The sequence below is a fragment of the Rhamphochromis longiceps genome, linkage group LG5, assembly GCF_057381845.1.
Source record: "Rhamphochromis longiceps isolate RC_006_pf linkage group LG5, R_longiceps_female_GT1.1, whole genome shotgun sequence".
Classification (NCBI taxonomy): Eukaryota; Metazoa; Chordata; class Actinopteri; order Cichliformes; family Cichlidae; genus Rhamphochromis; species Rhamphochromis longiceps.
The window spans coordinates 6,014,906-6,032,730 of NC_140561.1; the positions used below are offsets into that span (position 1 = coordinate 6,014,906).

General features: G+C 43.7%; 2 protein-coding genes across 4 annotated transcripts in view; one reads left to right on the forward strand and one right to left on the reverse strand.

Moving 5' to 3' along the window:
• fbln2 (fibulin 2) overlaps positions 1-17,825 on the reverse strand; it is an 83,697-nt gene that overhangs the window by 34,977 nt on the left and 30,895 nt on the right. The gene's annotated exons all lie outside the window — the stretch shown is intronic.
• LOC146669102 (E3 SUMO-protein ligase ZBED1-like) lies at positions 2,382-5,372 on the forward strand. Its single transcript, XM_085405542.1, has 3 exons — positions 2,382-3,520; positions 3,705-4,324; positions 4,412-5,372. Exons 1-3 carry the CDS (start codon positions 2,683-2,685, stop codon positions 4,805-4,807), a joined length of 1,854 nt encoding a protein of 617 aa, XP_085261668.1. The 5' UTR covers positions 2,382-2,682; the 3' UTR covers positions 4,808-5,372.

A 17,825-nucleotide genomic window follows, 5' to 3' on the forward strand; every position in this document is an offset into this window, starting at 1 on the left:
TCGTATAGAAAAAAAAAGAAAAGAAATAGTTCCCGAGAACACAGAAAAATAGTCGAGCTTCACTCTGAAATTCTATTTGAATTCACTCGCCTGCATTCAGCTTCATCCCAGTCCAACATCTTTTGATAAAGAACTTTTATAGCAAAAACTTACTGTGCATAATTTATAAGTATTGACATTAGAAAACAGCATTAACTTGTAGGATGCTTAAAAGTAAAAATGGCTTCTCATTTTTTCCCCAAAACATTGTCATTGTTAAATCTGTGAGATTTTACTGTCAAATGCACAGTTTTAGAAGACATTTTAGAAGACATTTGTCTTCTAAAATCTGTTAAATCTGTTTATTGTTTTGTTTGTTTGTTTTTTTCAAAAATCTCTGTCTTCATTGGGCACCTACTTAAACTGCTGTGTAGGCTACATGACAGTATTTCCATGGCCGTGCTCTTACTCTACTACTGACAAACAAAATAGTTGATTTACTGAAATAACTAAATAATTAATTCATGGCTTAAATAAGTTATGAAGCAGAAACAGTGGCTGCTAGCATAATAAATTACACATTCACTTTACAAGTGAACGACCCCATGTTTGATTCTAGGCGGAGACACAAAGAGAATGCTGTGTAAAAATCAGCCAATTAAAACATGTGGAACCACCAGCTGTTGCGATGCTTTGTAAATAAGGAAACAACAAAAATAATCTTTTTTTTTTCATTAAGCGAAAATGTTACAAAAACATCAAAATAATGGTGCGATTTTCTTAAATGTGACAATTCTGGGTTTCTGTCAGTGTATTACAAGCCCTGTGGCTAGCCTGGCCCACATTTGCACCCACTGTATTTAAGCACATGTGGAAGGTATTCAAAGAAGGACATCAGTGACATCAACCTTTGATTAGTCAAGTCCTGTTGTGAAGTTTCAAGTTGAGCATTTTGGCTCTGACTGAGACACTCTGGGACACAAAATGCTCTTAGGCGTGTATCTTGCCAATAATTAATGAAAGAACACGCTGTTTATAGCTTTTAAGTCTGTAAATCATTGAAGTCCAAAGGTTATTTCCCCATAGATTTCCATACACTCACACTCTTACACTCAGCTTTCTTCACCACGATGGACCAGTACAGCATCTGAACCACTGCAGCCGTGGCCCCAATCCTGTCAGTGTCTCGCTCCCTTCTCCTCACTCATAAACAAGACCCCGAGACTCTTAAACTTCTTCTTCACTTCAGTTGGGTACTCCACCCTTTCCTGGCTGAGTATCATGGCCTCAGATGTGGTGGTGATATTCTCATTCCAGCCACAATCGGCAGTGAACTGGTCCAGTGAGAGCTGGAGGCCACCAACTGAATTACATCAGCGGGCCTCGGACCGGTACCGGTCCGTGAGTCATTTGATACCGGGCCACGAGAGTTGAGGCTCAGGTGTGAAATGTATGTGTAACCCACATCAGATTTGTGGGTTGTGCTGCTGCATAAGGTTGGAGGTGTAATTTTCCCTCCCCGCCGCTAGGAGGCGAGTATGCCTTGAGATGACTTTCTGTTAGTCAACATTTCCTGTTGTGGAAGCCATTACTCACGAGGCAACCGCTACTCACGAGGCAACCGCCAAATTAGCTGAAAGATCCTGGATCTGAGATCTGTGAAATACGGCCGTGGGAAGCTGCGTCAGCTGGACGAGCTATCTCACCACGAGCTCCGATTGGTTTTTGACCAGGACTGGATCATTTGAGATCTGAACCCTGTGGGTTCAGTGGCGAGCCAATCCCGAGAGAGTGACTGTCGACGGACCCGAGTGCGGTGTGGCCAGCCGTGGGATCCATCTTCAGCGAACCTCAGGACTATTACTACCTTCCTTGATACAGATAAGACTAACACTTTAAAAATCTACCCGGGTAGTGTTCGAACCAATGGACAGAAACACACACACACAAGGAACTCTAATTTCTCTTTCTAAAGAGAAGTGGACTGAGCAACGGGAGCGGAAGCTCTTTAATTGAAACTCTTTGGAGAATTTCCTTAAAGAGGATGTTGTTTTGATTTTATTTTTGGGCCCTTTAATGTGCGTTTGTGCACTGTAGGAAGCCGGCTTTAGACAGGCAGGGTTTGTAAACTTTACAACTTTCAATACAGTTTCTACTCAAATCACATCTATTCTATCATTGTGTGGTTCCTTCTCTGCTGATCCTTTCAAGGCTCCATAGTCTTACCTAGAACTTTCTGATACTGGTCCAAAGTCGTCGAGACAATAATTTAATGCATATCTCATGTTGTTTAATTGTAATACCTGTTACAAAAGTGGCGAGCCAGCCAGGAGCCTAGTTAAGTGTCAGCAGTGAAACATATCTCAAGTTTGGGGAATTGTATAAAAAAAAAAGTTGTTTAAAATAGGGCTGCACGATAAATCGAAAATTTATTGTCATCGCGATATCAGCCTGCGCGATGGGCCCATCGCAAAAGACGGCGTAAACTGCGATAATTGGGTACCTTAAAATGTTTACACACGTGCTGTAAAGAATTTACCAATCAAAGAAATCCATTTACACATTTGACCAGTCGAATAGAGCCCTTCACGGCATTAACCAATCAAATGGATTAGAGGCCCGCCTCCTACGCAGGTCGGGCGCGAACAACGCTGCAGCAACGAGTCAGAGTTGTAATGGCTGAGAGCGAGACGCGTGACGAGAATGCTACTGAACTCGTGGCTAAAAAAAAAAAATAGTACCTCACTTATTTGGAGGTACTTTGGATTTGATAAAGACGACGTTCTCCAAACACAGGTACTCTGCAAAACTTGCCGAACACTCGTGGCAACCACCAGAGGAAACACGACTAATCTCCACCATCATCTTCAATACAACCACAGAGAACTGTTTGAAGAGTTCCAGAAAGATAGGGCTAGCCAAACAAAGGTTGCTAATGTTAAGACAAAGAGCGCAGCAGTCCAACAGCCGTCTCTGTATCAGAGTTTTTCAAGTGGAATTCCTTATGAGAAAACGTCGAAGCGGTACAAAGAAATAACAGAGGCCATTACACATTTTTTGGCTAAAGACATGATGCCTATAAATACAGTTAGCAGAGAGGGCTTCACCAGTCTGATACATAAAGTGGACCAGAGATACCGCATCCCCTCACGAAACTACTTTTCACATGTCGCCATTCCACAAATGTATGAAACATGCCGCAAGACCGTCATGTTTGAACTGAGCCAAGCTGAAAACTACGCAAGCACTACAGACCTATGGTCAAGTCGTACAACGGAACCATATATGAGTTTCACAGTGCACTTCCTCACCGAAGACTTTGAACTGAAAACACGGTGTCTAGAGACTGTGTATTTTCCAGACTCCCACACTAGTGAAAATATAGCCCATGTATTACGTGAGGTGTTAGCCAGCTGGGATCTTAAAGAAGATCGACAAGTGTGCATCACCACAGACAACGGTGCCAATGTTGTGAGAGCCACGGAGCTAAACAACTGGGTCAGACTTCAGTGTTTTGGACACAGGCTGCACCTTGCAATCGGTAAGTTTTATTCAAGGCAGATCTTTTTAGCAATGAAAATGTGCTATACATTATTATCAAATTGATATTGATAAGGATAATGTTACCTTTTTAGACAACTTTAGTTATAAATTTCAATTAGTTTTTTTTTTTTAAAAAAAGGTTTTAAACATGACAGTTTTTTTGTTTCCTCTTATTTCTCCAGAAAATTCTATCAAAGATGATGCCCGCATTGCCCGAGCCATTGGACTTTGCAAAAAGTTAGTTGGACATTTTTGCCACAGCTGGAAAGCAAAGATGGCTCTGAAAAAAGCACAGCAGAAGCTCAACCTCCCAGAGCACACACTGATCACAGAATGCCCAACCAGGTGGGGTTCCAGGCAGAAGATGATTGAGAGAGTCCTGGAGCAGCAGCGGGCCATTTCTGATGTCATCTCAGCAGACAAGAAATCAAGACACTTGATTCCTACTTGGCAGGATCTTGAGGTACTGGAGTCTGTCAACCAGGCATTACACCCCCTGCAAGACTTTACAGATGCCCTGTCTGGTGAGAGCTACGTTAGTGTTTCATATGTAAAACCAGTCCTTCATCTGATGAAGACGTCGGTGCTTGCAGAGAAGGAAGAAGACAGTGATTTGACAAAATCAATTAAGAAGAAAATCCTCGAGTACCTGATTACTAAATATGAAAATCCAGCTACCCAGGAACTTATGGACATGGCGTGCTTCATGGATCCCAGATTTAAAGTCAGCTACACCAGCACTGATCGAGTCTCAGACATCAAGACCAGAGTGATGTCAGAAATGGAAGCAGTGGCACAGAAGGTATTCATGCATGCTTATATATAAAACCTTTCAATTCATATTTAGTCCAAAATGTTTACTTTTCTTATAATCTGCTTTCTGTTCCAGGAGAGAAGCTCCGCTGAACCAGAGGCCCAGACAGATGATCCACCCAGTCGTCCCCTGAAGAAGGCAAAAAAGTCCCTGGGCAGTTTCTTCAAGGCAGCTCCAATCCCTACCTCCTCTTTTATGCATCTCTCACAAGCTGTTGAAGCTGAGCTTAACAGCTACTTGCTATCCACGGCCATAGACAGTGAGGAAGACCCCTTGGCATGGTGGAAACTCCACAAAATGACATTCCCACAGCTAAGCAAGCTTGCAAGGAAGTATCTCTGCATACCTGCAAGTAGCTCACCTTCAGAGAGACTTTTTAGTACATCAGGAAACATAGTAACATGTCAGCGCACATGTTTAAAACCTTGGAGAGTAAACATGTTGGTTTTCCTTAACAAGAACTTGCCATAAAAAACATTCACTCAGGAAGGATGAATGCAAGATAGAGAAACCTTTTTTTTTTTTCAAAAAATTACAAAAATACACTACCTACATTGTTCTTAATTGTTGATAATATTAGTCTTGGCCAGTACGACCACAAAGGTAGACAATTGTTGTTTGGTGTGTTCCCACAGCAGACAAGTTCTTACCTATAGTTTAATCTAGTAAAGTTTCCACTCCAGTTTTGACTTGCATCATAACTACTTGGTGAGTGGTAAAATGATGAACAACTGCATAGAGATAATTTGCAGTATAATTTAAGTTATGTTTATTTAAAACTAATTATAGAGACCGGGAAGGATGTCTTTCAGAATTCAAGCCTCAGAAATTTTTTTATGGGGGCAATGTTTCAATGTTTGACTGCACTTTGTTGTTACACTGCTAATACAGCAGCTTTCATTAAATAAAACTGTGCAGTAAAACGGAAATTATGTATTTGTTTTTTGTTTTTTTTTTGCTATTTATTTTATCGCAAGTCATATCGTTATCGCAGTATTGATCACAGTTATCGCACATCGCAGGTTTTCCTAATATCGTGCAGCCCTAGTTTAAAAGTTGTTTGTCATTGCCAAAGATGGAGTTCATAGCTAACTCAGGTATCAAAGTCCCTAATGCAGTGATTGTAAGTGGGTTGCTTGAATCGCCAGAAGATGAGGAGATTATAGACTTTCTGAAGAAATTTGGTTCTTTTAGGCTTGTTTCAGTAACTGATGCTGAATCAGAGTTTTATAAAAACCTGATTATTGAATATCAAGATGGTACCGCCATTGAAGCCTTATCTTCTCTTTTGCCTTACACACATGAACTCAAAGAGAACCCAAGTGTCAGGTATCTCGTTCAAGCTTTGGCTAGCATTTACACTACGAAGGTTGGCTGCAATGTTACCAAAACCTACCTCAATGAGATAAAGAAATTGGCAAAATTAAGTGGGAAAGACTACGAAGAAGTGCTGAGAGACATGATATCAGAGATCAGTGAGGCAATTGGAACTGACAGCATTGATGAGGCATCTGTAGCCAAACCGTTCGACACATCTCTTGAAACAGTTGAAACCTCAGAGCACCGGATGTTCAGAAGTCCCTCCTTAACAGATTCCGGTCAAGATTGCCCCAAACCAAAGCCACCCACCATCCTGAGGCAAAATCTACCCATCAGGGAGAGTGACCTCCATCCACCTGAAGTTCAAAAGGTCATCGTTGAACACATTGTAAGGAAAAGTGACTGTAACACATATCCACATTTTCCCATCAAGCTTCACCCATTTTCAGGAAAAACCCCAAGACCCAGTAATGAGACCGACTACGACACATGGCGATCACATGCTGAGCTTCTCAGGAAAGATCCCACTCTGTCCAATCTTCAGAAGTCTCGGAAAATGGTTGAAAGCTTGCTCTCCCCTGCAGCAGATATTGTTAAAAGGCTAAGTCCTGAAGCTACCCCTGAAACTTACCTTCAACTGCTGGATGCAGCCTTTGGGACTGTTGAAGATGGCGAAGAACTTTTCGCCCAGTTTATGAACACTCTTCAGGATCCTGGTGAAAAGGCTTCGTCTTACCTCTGCCGCCTCCAGGCTGTTCTAAACCTTGCTGTTAAGAGGGGAGGAATTGCTGCTGAAGAAGCAGACAAATATATTCTCAAACAATTCTGCCGCGGTTGTTGGGACAACATCTTGCTCTCTGACCTCAACCTAGAAGAAAAGAAAAGTCACCCTCCAGCGTTTGCAGAGCTCCTGTTACAGATCCGTACTGAAGAGGATAGACATGCAGCCAAAGTCACACGCATGAAGAAGCACCTCGGCTCAAATCGACAGCGGGCCATTACTAGCTCGCAAAGCACATGTGCCTGCAGCCAGCAAGTAGTGATCCCACCCGAGTCCAACACGTTGGCGGAACTCAAACAGCAGGTCGCATCTCTTCAGAGCCAGCTTACCGCATTGATGTCAAAGAAACCCCAAAAGACCTCGAAACCCAAGGGGAGCGCTGAGCACACATCCAGCCAACCACTACCACCTAAACTTAACCCTAGAGCACCAAGCTGGAAGCCCTCCAACCCAAAACAGAATGCAAGGCCAAAGGCTTGGTATTGTTTCAAGTGTGGTCAGGATGGCCACATTTCCTCAACTTGCACTAACGAACCAAACCCCACTCTCGTTGATGAAAAAAGAAGTCAGCTAAGAGAAAAGCAGCGTCTTTGGGATGCAACCGACCATCTAACTCCCAATGAAAATTTTTAGATGTAGCCTCAGTTGTAGGGCAAACTGAGGCTGTAGCAGCTCACCAGCGCCCTGTTAATAAAGACGCTACACCTAAATTAAGTGCTGCTTTGAACCAGTGTAATGTAAGGAAACACCTTTCGAAGGTTTCCCCAAAACTGATAGGTACAAAGAGTACATGCCAAGTGATGATCCAAGATAAACAGTTTAACTGTCTGATGGACACAGGTTCACAAGTGACTACGGTTACCAAGTCCTTCTTTGATCAACATCTGTTCAAAACACAGATAGAGCCACTGTATGATCTATTGGAAGTTGAAGGTGCCAATGGGTTACCCGTGCCTTATTTGGGCTACATTAAAATCACCATCACCTTCCCAGAACAATTCCTGGGGAAGGAGTGTGATGTCCCAACCTTGGCCTTAGTGGTCCCAGACAGTGGAACATCTGGCTTTCATGTACTGATTGGTACTAACACCCTTGATGTGGCATATAACATGCACAAAGAGAAAGGTCCAGTGATCCACCACACTTCAGCAGATGGCTACAAGACTGTGCTGAAAGTATTACAACTGCGACATGAACAATGTCATGACAGTAACATTGGAGTGGTGAGGATGCATGGGAAAGACAAGAAGGTTGTTCCGGCTGGAGAAACTGTTGTTTTGGAGGGAACTGTAGCAGTCAAGGGACTCCAATCGGAGAAGTGTGCCATTGTGGAGTACCCTACATCATCTCTGCCTGGAGGACTTCTAGTAAAGACCTGCCTCCTTAACATACCGACCAGATCCCCATGCAGGCTACCAGTTGTGATTTCTAATGCGTCTGAGCACGACATCACTATTCCGGCCAAGAGCGTGATTGCTGAGCTCAATGCAATCCAGGCTATTCTACCGCACAAACAGAGTGCGACGGAGGGTCAGGAGCCAACCAAGCTACCTGGATCCAAGTCCCCTGATCAACCTAAGCTGGTCTTTGACTTTGGGGAATCTCACATTTCTCCAGAGTGGAGAGACAGAATTGTGGAAAAGCTAAATGGCATGCCTGAAGTCTTTGCCATGAATGATATTGACTTTGGGAGGACAGATAAAGTAAAGCATCACATCAAGCTGTCTGACCAAACACCATTCAAGCACAGGGCCCGGCCAATCCACCCAAACGATGTGGAAGCCGTCAGAAAACATCTTCAAGAACTTCTTGATGCTGGAGTGATTCGTGAGAGCGAGTCTCCATTTTCATCTCCTATTGTTGTGGTCAGGAAGAAAAATGGTCAAGTTCGCCTCTGTATTGATTACAGGAAGTTGAACCTGCAGACAGTGAAGGATGCGTACGCACTCCCAAGGATGGACGACACTTTCACAGCACTCTCTGGTTCCAGATGGTTCAGTGTTCTCGACCTCAAGTCTGGTTATTACCAGATTGAGGTTGATGAAGCTGATAAGCCCAAGACTGCCTTTGTCTGCCCGCTTGGTTTTTGGGAGTTTAATCGCATGCCTCAAGGAGTGACGAACGCCCCAAGTACCTTCCAGAGGCTGATGGAAAAGTGCATGGGCGACATGAACCTGAAGGAGGTTGTAGTTTTTCTGGATGACCTGATAGTCTTTTCAAAGACTTTAGAAGAACACGAAGCCAGACTCATCAAGGTTCTCAACCGGTTGAAGGAGTACGGGCTGAAGCTGTCTCCAGAAAAATGCAAGTTCTTCCAGTCTTCGGTTCGTTATCTGGGACATGTGGTGTCGGAGCGGGGAGTGGAAACAGACCCAGAGAAGATAGCAGCATTAAGGACCTGGCCAGTTCCTCACCGCCTAAAAGAGCTGAGAGCCTTCTTGGGATTCTGCGGGTACTATAGGAAGTTCATCAAAGGCTATTCAAGCATAGTAAAGCCTCTGAATGACCTGACATCGGGGTACCCACCTGTTCAGAAGCATCCCAAGTCAAAAGACAAGAGTGGGCAGTACTACCACCCAAAAGAACCATTTCTGGACCGTTGGACACCCGCTTGCCAGCAGGCCTTCGAAATGATTATAGACAAACTGACAACATCCCCAGTTCTAGCCTTTGCAGATCCCACGTTGCCCTACATCCTACACACGGATGCAAGCTCCACCGGCCTCGGAGCGGCCTTGTATCAGGAGCAGGAGGGGCAGCTGCGTGTTGTTGCCTACGCTAGCAGAGGGTTATCACGTAGTGAATCCCGCTACCCGGCTCACAAGCTTGAGTTCCTGGCATTGAAGTGGTCTGTGACAGAGAAGTTCAGTGACTATCTGTATGGCAATCAGTTTACGGTGGTCACTGACAGCAATCCTCTCACTTATATACTTACTTCTGCCAAGCTCGATGCAACCAGCTATAGGTGGCTGGCTGCACTCTCCACCTTCTCTTTTAAGCTCCAGTACCGCCCTGGGAAACAAAATGGAGATGCTGACGCATTGTCGAGACGCCCTCACGGCAATCTGCGTGATGACCTACCATCTCAGAAAGAGTGGGACAGGATACGTCGTTTCACTCAACATCACCTATCTGACCCAGGAGACATTGAAGTGGTTAATCCAGAGGTCGTTCAAGCCATTTGTGAGAGACAACTTATCTATTGCACCGACAATGCAATGGACTGCGATGGTAGTATCTCCCTGGTTGAAAGCCTGGCCATTTCTGCAGATGCGGTGCCTGACAGTTTTGGTCATGAGGACGGGCTTGGAGGACTACCCATCATCCCAAACCTTTCAGAAGAGGACCTCAGAGACAAGCAACGAGCTGATCAGTGCATTAAGCATGTCATTTCCCAGATTGAGCACGGAGTGAAACCACCATCTAGTCTAAGAACCGAGCTTCCAGATCTGCCTCTCTTGTTGAGAGAATTGAACAAGTTTGAGCTCCGAAATGGCATCCTCTATAGAACACGCCTAGAAGAGGGACACCCCCAACATCAGTTAGTCTTGCCTGAGGAACTTCGGGACGTGGTATTGACCAGTCTGCACGACGACATGGGTCACACGGGAAAGGAACGCACAGTGGATCTAGTCAGAGCTAGATTCTACTGGCCAAGAATGGCTTTGGACATTGAGAAGAAAATAAGGACGTGTACCAGGTGTGTGTGCAGGAAAGCTCTACCCGAGAGAGCTGCACCTCTGGTGAATATAACAACGACGCGACCACTCGAATTAGTATGTATGGACTTTTTGTCTGTTGAACCAGACAGAAGCAACACAAAGGACATCCTCGTGATCACTGATCACTTCACCAAGTATGCTGTAGCTGGACCGACACAAAATCAAAAGGCTCGAACAGTTGCAAAGTGGTTGTGGGACAATTTCATCATCCATTATGGATTCCCAGAGAAGCTGCACAGTGACCAAGGTCCTGCTTTTGAGTCGCGGTTGATCAAGGAACTCTGTCAGATTGCGGGCATCCGCAAAACGCGAACAACACCATACCACCCGAGGGGCAACCCAGTGGAACGCTTCAACCGCACTCTATTAGACATGCTTGGCACTCTGGGAAGTCAAGAAAAATCTCACTGGAAGGACTTTGTAAAGCCGTTGGTCCACGCGTACAACTGTACCAGAAGTGAGGTGACTGGGTTCACACCATATGAACTAATGTTTGGACGCCAGCCAAGGTTGCCTGTCGACCTCGCATTTGGGTTACCAGTGAAAGAACAGCGACACAAGTCACATTCCCAATACGTACAAGACCTTAAATCTCGCCTTGAGCAGAGCTACAAAGTTGCCACAAGAACTGCTGCCAAGGTAGCTGAGAGGAATAAGATTCGGTTTGATAAGCGAGTGAGTCCTTCTGCTTTAGGCGTTGGCGACAGAGCACTCGTCAGAAACGTGCGTATCCGAGGAAAGCACAAGCTCGCTGATAAGTGGGAGTCCACAGTCCATGTGGTAGTAAAGAAAGCTGGAGACCTCCCAGTCTATACAGTTAGACCAGAGAACGGCGAGGGTCCCAAGCGCACGCTGCATCGTGACCTCTTACTCCCATGCGGATTTCTTGCCGCACCAACGGAGGAGCGTGCTCAGCCCAAACGAGCTAGAAAGCCTAGGACACGTCAGAATACTCCCAACAGGACAACGGAGCTTGACCAGTCTTCAGACGAGGAGGACATTGTTCCCATTGCCTGGTTTGAAACACAGCCAGTCTCTGAGACGACTGGGGGTGCTGCAAGGCAAAATGCCCCAAGAGACCTAGGTTCCAGTCACGCCAAGAATAACCTGACATCAATCTCCGCTGAGTCAACGGATGTTCCGGAAGGTGCCAATGTTATGCCTGATGCCACATCAATTTACCATGAAACAGATCAATGTGGCGATGAGCAGACTCCAGATGATGGTCAGACCTCACCTCCTGCTGCGGACGTACCAGCACCTGAACTCCATGAATCTGTGGGAGAAGCAAAGATGGATGATAGTGCATCCACTGAATCTGAGGGACAAAGGATGCCGCTGGATAGCAGTTCAGGAGAAGATGAGTTGTTTAACGAGGCCAAGAATTTAAGTGAGGACCAACCTAAAGAGATCCCAGTCCTCCCGGACAGGTTGGAGGATGTGATGAATGATCCTGGAACTGAAGGACAAGAGGAGAGTGATGAAGTAGAGGAACGGGTTAACGCTGATATCCATGTCAGGAGGTCTGAGCGGGATCGTCAACCACCAATGAGGCTCGACTACACTGAATTGGGGAAACCAATTGTCACCGTGGTGAAGTCTTTCTTCCAAGGGTTGACCGATGTGTGGAATGACATGGTAAATGAAGGTGAAGCACCTGCTTCTTCCCTTGCCTTTCCCCCCAAGAAACATTTGTGTGAACCTTGTCATGCACAGGGACGTGCAAGAGTTCAGGAGGGGAGAGTGTAACCCACATCAGATTTGTGGGTTGTGCTGCTGCATAAGGTTGGAGGTGTAATTTTCCCTCCCCGCCGCTAGGAGGCGAGTATGCCTTGAGATGACTTTCTGTTAGTCAACATTTCCTGTTGTGGAAGCCATTACTCACGAGGCAACCGCTACTCACGAGGCAACCGCCAAATTAGCTGAAAGATCCTGGATCTGAGATCTGTGAAATACGGCCGTGGGAAGCTGCGTCAGCTGGACGAGCTATCTCACCACGAGCTCCGATTGGTTTTTGACCAGGACTGGATCATTTGAGATCTGAACCCTGTGGGTTCAGTGGCGAGCCAATCCCGAGAGAGTGACTGTCGACGGACCCGAGTGCGGTGTGGCCAGCCGTGGGATCCATCTTCAGCGAACCTCAGGACTATTACTACCTTCCTTGATACAGATAAGACTAACACTTTAAAAATCTACCCGGGTAGTGTTCGAACCAATGGACAGAAACACACACACACAAGGAACTCTAATTTCTCTTTCTAAAGAGAAGTGGACTGAGCAACGGGAGCGGAAGCTCTTTAATTGAAACTCTTTGGAGAATTTCCTTAAAGAGGATGTTGTTTTGATTTTATTTTTGGGCCCTTTAATGTGCGTTTGTGCACTGTAGGAAGCCGGCTTTAGACAGGCAGGGTTTGTAAACTTTACAACTTTCAATACAGTTTCTACTCAAATCACATCTATTCTATCATTGTGTGGTTCCTTCTCTGCTGATCCTTTCAAGGCTCCATAGTCTTACCTAGAACTTTCTGATACTGGTCCAAAGTCGTCGAGACAATAATTTAATGCATATCTCATGTTGTTTAATTGTAATACCTGTTACATATGGTTTTCAGGGTTTTTATCGGTTTTCAGCGTTATTTTGTTATCGTTTTTATCGTTAACTCGGTTTTCCTGGGTCTTTTCACGTGTGTTATGAATAAATCTTCTTTTTTTCGGTACCGGTACTAGTTTTATTTTGTTGTATTTATCCGCGACACCTTAAAGGCCGGTCCGTGGCGCAAAAAATGTTGGGGACCGCTGAATTACATCATCCGCAAAATGTAGAGATGAAATCCTGAGGCCACAAAGGTGGAGGCCTTCCCACTGCATGGCTATGCCTAGAAATTCTGTCCACACTGTTAAAAGGATTGGCGACAGTAATTCAGAACAACACTTCACAGCAGTTGTACAGGGACTAAAGGGCTCATAACAGTGGGCCAGATTATATCTTTCAGCAGGCCTGGGAATCTCTATGTGTTTCCTTGGATAAGCTGAAGGAGGTTGGATGTGAGGAAGAAGATGGATGATGGACTGATGGATAGATGTTCCCTGCCTCATTTAAGAATTTTAAGAATATTTTTTCATGTAATATTTCTGGATTATGTATGATATACAGCGTATAGACATGCAAAAAACATTATCCAAACCTGAGTTTGTATACAGACATTCATTGGGGCAAGTGGAAAGCAGCATAATGTCTCACTGTTATCAAAAATATGTTCCAAGAGTTCCTGCCAAAAGCCAAATATGATTTTCAGATGCAGGGTCAGATGGAACTTAACAGTTAAGAGTAGCCTTCTAATTAGAAGGTAAGCACATATATTTATAGCTTGAAACCACACTTCTGTCAGTACCTTTTGTTGAAATAGTCAGAGCAGCTGCTGAGATGGCAGTGCTGCCTTGCCTATCAAACCAGCTGGTCATGTAGCAGATGGACTGAAAATAAGAGACATCCGTCCACCTAAGGACATCCCATGGGGTTTGTCTGGACAGATTAGCCCAGGCTCACACAGCTCACCCATCATTACTTTGTCTGGCCAAACACAGACCTTACCACCCACCCACTGAGACACAAGTGAACCCATCTGCACCACCTGAAAACAAATGACAACAACCAGTGATCGCGTGATGTCATGAGTGTCTGCTGCTTATAATGTGTCAGGAGTTTGGATGGTCTAGGACAGGGGTCGGCAACCTGCGGGTGGTTTGGGAAAATAAATTGGAAGTATTTAGCTGAAGTGTATTTTATTTGTGTTTAGTTCTTTTTTTAACTTGTAGTTCTAAATTGGAAGATTATTGTGATATTGAAATATAAAACTAAGATTATATTTTATTATTTTTCATCGCTCAAAATAAGCGTCACACTCCCGGAAGCCGGTGTACCCGCCGAAACGCCGTGCATTTATCGAGACTTTCAACCCCAGGTAGGGCAGTTATGGATCTTCGGATCCACATTATGTCAGCAGCTCCACCGTGAATGATGTTAAAAACAAACACCGGTCACGCCTCACAGATGACAGCTTACAGTCCTGCGTAAAGTCACTTCGTACAGCCCCGATTTGCAGACGCTGTGCGCAGAGGTTCAGGAGCAGAAGTCCCATTGTAAACATACCACGACAGACCCGACGATGTTTCCATGAACATGCTTTTGAACATCTCTTTATTGACCACTTTTCACACAGGGTTGCTGTACGCATACAGCCGGCTGTAGCTTTTCAGCTCACAGCCCGAGTCCGACACATATCAACACAACAGCAGAGACTTTAAGGCAGCGAGGCGTGATTGCCCGCTCAGGTGCGTCCGACTCCCCTGCAGCGGCACTGCAGACCACGTCCAGCCACACACATTAACCAGGTAAAATACATATTTAGGCAGAATTTTGCAAATATCTATTTTTTTTTTTAGCAGCATAGTGCTTTTTTCCTGCAAGTGATGAGCCCAGAGCCTTGACACCAAACACTATTTGTATTTTGCCACTAAAAGAAATCACATCAACATAAGTAGTCTAACTTATTTTCAGTATATATTTTTTTAATTCTAAAAATATTGTACATACTGTAAGTGCATGCACTGGATATGGCTTAAAGGTGCATTAATTTATATTATGTGAAAGGGTAGTAGCAAACCAAATAACATTCAAATCAGCAGAACTCACTTTCTCATCGCGTCTTTAATCATTGTTGATTGTCGTAAAGAAGAACTTCACACAAATCCAGCTCAAATGCTCGGGTTTCTTAATAGTTGCAACTGAACGATTTAGAAAAAACTTGTTACCTGTACATAAAACATAAACATAACCTCATCTTCTAAAAGTATCACTAGTTGAATTTAGGAATTTATGGCTGTGTTTCTGTCCAATTATAAGTCCTAATATTTACTCAGTTTGAAGCTCCATGTTGGTCTCCACCAACCTCAGAGAACTATGTATGGTGTTTCAGCTGCTAAATGCTCCTGTTTGTTTATCAACCAAACACCACTGTTTGCACCCTTTGATACTCAGCAGCTGGTGTTGAATCAGGCTACTGAACATTTTTCAGCTACCTGTTTGATAAACTAAAATGGGAAAGTTGTGCGATTGTAAAACAAAAACAAAGTAGTGAAAGGTGCTAAATCCTGTCATTAAGTAAACTAGTTACTGGTTACTGGCGATCTTTGCCTTCATTTCAGAAAGAGGCAGATGAATCTATTGATGCCGTAACCCCGTTCCATGCACCGCCCGCTAACACTACGCTCTGCATAAAGGCAACATGCTAGTTGCTTTGATGAAACTCTAATATTTCACATAATATTACCACATATTGTGCATTTATACCAATATATGGAACCATTATGTTTATTATTGACAATCTTAGTTTTTCAAGGTTAAACATTGAAATTTCTCTCTTTTGTTACACTTGCACTTCTCTCCCGTAAGATCAGTCTACTTTCTTTCTGATGCGCAGATCTAGAGTCCAGAGTTAAAGGTGAATGTGGGGCAATATAAAGAATGTGAATAATAGAATAAATATTTAATAAAAGCTGCCATGCTTACCAAGTGCACAGTACATTTCTCTTAATAACGCTATAATAAATATTTGATTTACTGCCTAGAATGTTTAAGTAGCTTAAATGAACAGTGGCCTTCACTGACCAGGCACCACTGAAGTGCTTAATCCAATACAATATAGTGATTTCAGAATCACATTAAGCCCTGAATGTTTAGCAAAGCCTAGAATCTTCTTAATTGTTCATCATGTATGACATTTATGTTTTCCACTAAAAGTACCTTTATAGCCAGAACATGCAAGAGGAAACTAGCCCCTGCCTGCAGACTTCTCTTAAGCCCTACCACAGACGATATTGGGAACATCAGCAGCGTTTTACTGGGAGTAGTTTGTCAAGTCTGGGCAACTTTTTAAATACATTTTTTATGGGAAAAGTTGGGCTATATTCTACTAAAACAACCCCCCTCTCATCCTAGTATGCCTATGCCAGACAGACGTTTAGTTCAGTAAGTCAGACTAGCATGCATTGATGGATAACTGATAATAACACCAGTTTTGGAACCAACTCTGTGATAAAATACTTCAGTAAAACCCGAGAAAAAGGAAAAAGCTCCACGTGTTCAAAAAATGTCAGCATTTCATTCTCTACATTTTAATTTTCAGCTTCCTGTGGGAGGAAGACACCGCAGCCAAAGATCACACCTGTCAACCATTTCAAACCATTTTTTTGGCAGACAAGCCACTTTTCAATTTCAGCTCAAGAAACAGGTGTGGATTTACATGACTCATTCCGTTTGTGCGTCTTGTGGAAATTGCCAGTAAAGTTGGCGCATTATAGATGAATTGCTGCATCTCTTCAAGGTTATGCGATCAAAGGCCATGACCAACAGTCTAAGACAACCTAAGACATTATTGTGGTCAATGTATGGGTTGTTGAATTTCCCAACAAACATCATGTGAGGTTTTAACATGACCACAGTGATACCAATATCATCCTCATTTCTTCTTGGCCTTTCTTCCCACTCAGCTTTACAGGGTCTCATCTGCAAAGCAGAAACTGCTGAGTTCAAAGGCCTATCCTTACACTGAGTCAGAGCTGCGGTTTGACAAAAATTGAAAACAAAAGCCCCATACAGTACTGTGCTGCTCTGCCTTCCTCGGAGGCAAAGCTAGAAATTCTCTGGGTTTATCCCCAGCTGCTTCATGAGAATTAACTTCTGCTGTTTTCCTCTGAGTATGAGACAGCAGGCATCTTTAAATCCAAATTCAATGTTCCAAATTTGACCTAAAAGTGTAATTCACTGCCATCTTTGCAGGTCTACATCAAACAGACACAGATGTAATAAACTGCTGCAATACAACACCAGTGTGGTGCATAAGCTCTAAAGCTATCCACAGCAAATGTCCGTAATGAGTAATTTCCTTTATAATCTGGTACATTCACATTCTGTCAGTGTGCATTATTCTCAATGGTGTTTGCATCACGAAGGCTCATTTTGTTGGGAATCCCACAGCAGCAACAGTCTGGATGAGCTATGGCCTTGAAAACAAGAGTTTGAGAGAGATGCACAGATTGGCCACAAAATGCAAACTTCTCTATCAGATTGTCTCTCACATCTGTCAGTCACAGCAATCCCAAAGTGGAAGGTTTTGATAGTGGCTGAAAATGTAAATATTAACATGGTATGTTAAGTTTGTTGTGTGAGATCATTCTCACTATGTGCTGCTTACCGGGCATTAAACTGTACAACCAGGTGGAAAACACAATGAAACATTTAGCAGCTAAAATTCGATTCAGTTCAGTTTTATTTATATAGCACCACTTCAGAAAATCAGTCACCTCAAGGTGTTTTACATGTAATGTCACCATATCAGTAACACTACTCCTATGAGCAAGCACTTGGCAAAAATGGGAAGGAAAAAGTCCATTTTAACAGGAAGAAAACTCCCTCGCGTAACTAAGGAAGGGTTCAGGGTCACCTGACCCAATCCCAATTATAAGCTTTGACAAAAGGGAATCTTAAAAGTAGAGATTAATTATGGCGTTCCACAGGGTTCTGTGCCTGAACCAATTCTACTTACATTATACATGTTTCCATTAGTCAGTATCATTTGAAGGCATGGTATACATTTTCATTGCTGTG